This window comes from Sceloporus occidentalis, unplaced genomic scaffold, assembly GCF_023333645.1.
Source record: "Sceloporus occidentalis isolate IW3139 unplaced genomic scaffold, rSceOcc1.0.p SCAF_3, whole genome shotgun sequence".
NCBI classification, from domain to species: Eukaryota; Metazoa; Chordata; class Lepidosauria; order Squamata; family Phrynosomatidae; genus Sceloporus; species Sceloporus occidentalis.
Window position 1 is genome coordinate 158,460,074 of NW_028316983.1, and position 6,143 is coordinate 158,466,216.

Below are 6,143 nucleotides of genomic sequence, written 5' to 3' on the forward strand. Positions count from 1 at the left end.
AGAACATACTCTGCAACCCTTTAGGTATCCTTGTGTTTGGTGATTTATCTGTTGATGCAAAATTAAATTTCTTTTATCTTAGATACTTCAAAATTGTGTCATAGAGTGATGACTAGATTACTGCAGGGTGCATCTAACCTATAGTATGCTTCACGTCAGTGGTTCAAGATGTAAAAATAGGAATGAAATAATGTCGACAGATTGTGAAGTACTGAATGGTTCTTTTCTTCTTGTAGACCTTGTGAACGACATCATGACTACCTTGCCTGAAGTCAATGCTAAATTTGCTATTGACTGCTACCAGTCAATAAGGAAGGAGCACCCATGTGAGAACCTCCTGTTTGCTCCTGTGAATGCTACCTCTGCTCTGGGTCTGCTTGCCTTAGGATCTGGATGTGAACAGGCAGCTGAGATTGAGAAGGTAAGTGTCACCAAGTGGAAGGTACAGTGCCTTCCAACTGGCTTGATTGAAAAACCAGCTTGCCACCATTGCTTATCATTGTATTATACTCATTTTGAATTACAGTTTGTCCATCTTAGGAGTTTATCACATTACTTACCTTCCGCCATGCTTCCATCGCCCCGATCTGCACTGGGAGCCTCCTGGTGGGATCGCGGATGGTGCTATTAAAGGGGAACACTTCTGTTTTCATCATGGAAGCGTTCTCGTAATTGTTTTAAAAAGAGCCCTTTTTTTAAAATAATGATTTAATCTGTTTGTAGTCAGTATATGTATAAATATATAGAATATGCCCCCTTCTCCTGTTTCTTACACAACATGAGTTATTGCTGGTAGATATCTACCTTGCCTAAAGAGTTCTCCATCAATGTGGATTATCAAATTGGCATGATTCAGATCAAGTATCATAAACATGTTGAATCATTCCCCAGGATTGGAATACTGTATATGATAGCATCCACTTTGTGGTTGACTGGACTAGCCACTTTTTACTATAAGAGAGATAGGAATGAAACAATCATATTAAGGTAACAAATGTTGTTTTGTATGACTGGAGTTTCTGAAGCAATGTTACGATTTTAATCAAGGTTCTGCACTGGGATGAAGTGAAAGAGTGTGTTGGAACCAGAAACAGAAGGTACATTGGAGCAGTCAGAAGCTTTGGACGATCAGCAACCAAACTAAAGGTAGCTACATGAAAGCATGAAAATAACATTCGTGTATATCATCCCTCCTGCCACCAACAAGCCTACTTGTGCATTATCAAGTAACTCAGCATTAAACTCCATGCCAGTTGTGGAGAAATATATCTCAAAGAAGGAAGAAGAGCCAAAATATCTTACTCAGAATGGTAAACATCATTTTGACTGGCATGTACCCAACAAAACATTAATGTAAGGAATGGACTTTCCTGCCCTTTCTGATGCATGCATATTAGATGGTGAGGGTGCATTTGCATCCCTTCAGTTACATTATGCAGGGCACATATCAGACATATTAGATATTTTGAAAAAATAATGTTGCTTTATGCAAATGGGTTTTCTTAGCCCTTTCCTTTAAACAACTTGAATTTTGTGCATCTATTAATTTCTATTAATATCATGGCAGGCACAACAACAGGCACAACAAAGAAGTGCAACCTGCCCCAAGGCAAGACCGCGTCCTGCTCAAGTCTGTCCTGAACCATGCCCCAGACCAAGACCACGTCCTGAGCCAACCTGCCCTACTGAACGGCCTTGTCCTGATAGAGTAAGTAAAATTTATTAAATATTTACAAAATATTAGTAAACATATAGTAAACAGTAAACATTTAATAAAAGGTTTGGTAAGTTTAATGTTCAGATTTGGCCATTCTCAATAAGTGTATCAAAAAGTCTTATTTAAGAGCTAGTTCTACCATGGAAAAAGGAACATCAAAGCATGTTTAGGAATTAAATCATGTTTAAGAGCAATTACAGCTAACTCTTCCCTTTTCATTATTAGTGTGTTCCAGATTATGAGTGTGAGACACCTGAAGGAGTCCACACTGCATTCAGCAAAATCCTTGCCACTCTGAATGCACCCAGCACCAACTACACTCTCAGTTTTGCCAACAAGCTGTATGGGGACCATGACATTGCCTTCATCCAGGTACCAGTCTGATTTTAAACTACATGATGGGTCCACTGCTGCATGCAGACTAAAAACATTGAACATAAGAGCTTGATTGAACTCTACCATCAGTGTGCTCTTCTACTTCCCACAACAAACACTTTATCTCATTCCCCAATATCACTGGAGCAAACTATTAGTTTACAGTATTGTAGGAAACTGAACTGTACAGTGAATCTTTTTTCTACAAAGTGTTCCACCAGCAAAAGCTGATATTCTGAAGTCTTTTGGAAGATTAGTAGGAATCTGAGATAGTTAGAAAGTAGTCATACATTTTCTCTAGCTGCTCCTGCTTTCTGGAACCCTCTGTCCAGAGAGGCCCATCGAGCTTTCTGGGCTTTTAGGAAGCTGACAAAAACACTTCTATTTTGCAAAGTCATTTGGAGCAGTCAGCTGTATTCTTAATAATTCTGAAGTCTGAGAGGGTTTCTGTATTTTATTTATAAATGTACTGATCCCCCCCCCCCCCCCCCCAATCTCTCCAGAAATTCATTTACTGTGCTCTGAAACTCTACTGGTCAGAAGTAGCAAATGCTGATCTGAAGAATTCTCCAGAGGAAGTGAGGAGAATCATAAACCTTTGGGTTGAGATCCAGACACATGGTAAGAGCACATCATCCACTCACTGTTTCCTCCTGATGTTTAGTGAATTCCTTGAAAGAAAGATCTTTTACTGTACTGAGCTGTTTCTTAAAAATAAATAAATAATAGAATCTTTCCTGGAACAGAAACTGAAACAAAGACCAAGCAAATCATATATTCAATAACAGAATGTTTCCTGCATAAATCTAATGCAAGAATTCCTTGTGAAATGATCTACCATATATACTTGACTATAAGTCGACCTCATGTATAAGTCGAGGGCAGATTTTGGGGGGGAAATTATGGATTTTGATATGACCATAGATAAGTCAAGGGTAAAACTTAAGGGTATGCAAAGAAAGAAGTAGAAGTTGAAGCAAAAGGAAACAATGCCTAAAAACTTACAAAATTCCAGCAGGCATAACTATTTGTGCTTATAGTAAAGGCTGGATGGTTGAGAGAGCAGAAGGGGGTCAGTCCTTCCAGGGCAGATTAAACTTGCCTTTCACCAGGGGATGGTTTTATGTGTGTGTGTGTCTGTGAGTGAGTTAAAGTACAGTACTTACATTGACCCATGAATAAATCAAGTCAGGTTTTTGGGTCACTTTTCCAACCTAAATTTCTAGACTTATATATGAGTATATACAGTACATCATTTTTCACCAACGAAGTTCCCCACACGATTTTGTTGGACGAAAATTTCCAACTCCATGCTTAGCTCAATGTTTTGACTAAAGATGATAGTGTCAAACATCTCAAGGGCATGAGCCTGATTTATGCATTCCTCAAAACATAGAAAAGGAAAGTTAGTTTGATAGATTTGGAGTGATACAGCCCAGGTGTATGGCTAAAAATGCAGGAAACTAAAAAAGTGTTGTATTCATTTCTTTGCAAGGTAAAATCAAGAATCTCCTTCCCAAGGACAGCTTTGACTGTCTTGCTCAGCTCCTGAAAGTAAATGCTCTCTACTTCAAGGGACAATGGCAAGTGAAATTTGACAAAGAACTCACAGTTGAAGCCCCATTCTACCCACATTACGCAGATCAGGTGGGTTATATATTATGTATATGCATAGCTTTCATCTTCCAGTTTTGCAGAGCAAAAGATAATGTAATTGTAGCAGTGGTTACCTTGGAACAGGCATGCTTTCAGACCTTGTTGATATGGCGAAGCAACTGGATTTTATGCTTGGTTTATCAAACTCAGCATTTTGACCTATCACTCACAGGTTCATAGTCTCCAAAATAATACAGCTTGCAAAATAAATAAAAAAGCTGGCTCCCTTCATGCTACATTCATCTGTTTTCCCTCTAACTCTTTTCAGAGAGATTGCTACACTGTGCAGCTGATGAACAGGAAGGGTGTTTACAACACAGGCACCATTGATTTCTGTGACACTGAGGTGCAAGTGCTTGAGGTCCCCTACAAAGACGATGAATTCAGCTTCTTCATTCTGCTCCCAACAGACTGCAGTCCAGAAGCTCTTGAACAGGTAAGGCATCTTCTCACACTTCTCACTCTATCCATTTGTTGGGTTAAACCTTTTATGAATCCAGCCACTCATCTCTGGCCATCAAATAATCAGACAATGTTTTTGAAAAACTATTTCTTATCAGCTGTGGGTTGCAACCATCATTCTTTGAATCTGGGTCTATCTTGAGTTGAAATGTTCTCACCACCATTTTATGCTTGTTCCTCTAGCTGGAGGATGGTCTGAGCCATGAGCACCTGCTTGACTTGTCCTGTTATCTGAAGCCTGAAGAGGTGGATGTCTTCATTCCCAAGTTCAGTGCAGAGAAGAGCTTTTATCTCATTGAATACCTGGATTTGCCTGATGTTTCCGATCCTGAAAAGGCTGATTTCTCTCAAGCAACAACCACAGAAGGAGTGGCTCTTACCCAGCTGGTCCATGATGCTTTCATTGAGATTGATGAGGAAGGTGGTGAGGAACCAGAGGCCCGCCGTTGCCCCCGGGATAGGCGTCCCCGTCGGGAGGCCCTGGAGTTTGTGGCTGACCATCCCTTCGTGTATTTTGCCCGCCACAATTGCACCCAGAGCATCATTGCTTTTGGCAGATTTGCTACACCACAATAAAGAGACCCTTGTGATCCATGCAATGAAACCAACGGAACATGTATATGGAAAACCTGTTTTTGAAGATTTCAGTACTCTGTATCTTCTTCCTCTTTGGCTCATTCTCTGGAATTCCGGTGTTTATAGAGATTGGGGCAAAGAGACTTTCTATTTGGTGGTGGGCCTGATTCTCAAGTCAGGACAAGAATGCTTTAAAAGCTTCATTCTTTGTCTGTCTACAATTCCCTTCTCTGACAATTTACTCCTGTTCAGCTTTTTAAAGCATAGCATTTCTCCTCACCTCTGAAAATGATGCCAGCTTTTTGACATGGCCGCTGACTATTTTTCAATGTTTGCAGTTTGAGAAAGAGAGAGAGATTCTTTTCCTTAAAGATAACCGAAGGAGGGCAATATCCAGGGATGTAGTTTCCCCTATCACTGTTGCCTAGTTCTGAGAGATGTGGGGATTTTAATTTGTCTTGGGATGAGATTGTAGTGAAATAGGAAAACTGATGTCATATGTCACTCACTCTGAAATCTTCTCCTCTGAATTGTACTGCTCTCCGTTGCCCAACTGCAATTTGTGTGTGGGTATGTGTGTCTTAATTCCTATTTGGGGGGAGTGTGTGTGAAATTCCATCCATCCTGGACCGTTAACTGCCCCTATGATTGCCTTAAGTCAGCATTAGACTGCTCTTAGACTGCCAGGAATAAGTCTGATTGAACTGAATGTGACTTTCTTCTCTATAGACATATATGTAATTGTGCTCTTAAGCTGTTGACTATAGTATAAATTTTTATCAGGGAAAACATCATCAGTGAAAATCTTTCTGTATATCAGGAGACTGTTGCTTTTCTTTGAAATATGTGAACCTCTATTGTCTCTCTCCCCTCTTCCCCCACTCAAACTGTATCTTACCAATATCTTAATAAAGAAAGCATTTAATAAAATTTACAGTATGACTAGCATTTTTTGGTTTGCAAAGTAAGAATTCACAAGCATTCTACTAACAAGGCTGTCCAAGGAACTGAAACCATAAGTGAAGTGTCACCTTGTGTAGAAAAGCCAGTGATGTATTTAAGTCTCTCACATCAAGTCTCAAGTCTTTACCTTCAAATCTCGAGACTCAAGCCTGGGAACCAACTTTAACAAAAAAGGAGACAGTGGGAGTGGCAGTGGGAGTCGAATTTCAATAAGTTGGAGGATAGGAGTAGAAGGATAGGCTGGATCCTTCTAAAATTCTTTTTTTCTAGAAGAAGTAGCAGACAAGACTTGCCCCTAGAGCTCGGGGTGTGTTTGTTCCAGAGAAAAAGTGTTAGGCAATGGGCTGATTGAGGTCTACTTGGCAGCCTGCCTCTGCTTTGTATCAGAGACTGA

General features: G+C 40.0%; 1 protein-coding gene across 1 annotated transcript; it reads left to right on the forward strand.

Annotated features, from left to right (window-relative positions):
- The first annotated feature begins 253 nt into the window (after window positions 1-253).
- On the forward strand, window positions 254-4,786 carry LOC149316984 (serpin B3-like). The gene is made up of 8 exons (XM_089518791.1): window positions 254-421; window positions 1,048-1,146; window positions 1,568-1,708; window positions 1,943-2,089; window positions 2,596-2,713; window positions 3,588-3,739; window positions 4,017-4,184; window positions 4,394-4,786. The coding sequence occupies exons 1-8, from the start codon at window positions 254-256 to the stop codon at window positions 4,784-4,786; spliced, it is 1,386 nt and encodes a 461-aa protein (XP_089374917.1).
- The last annotated feature ends 1,357 nt before the right edge of the window (window positions 4,787-6,143 follow it).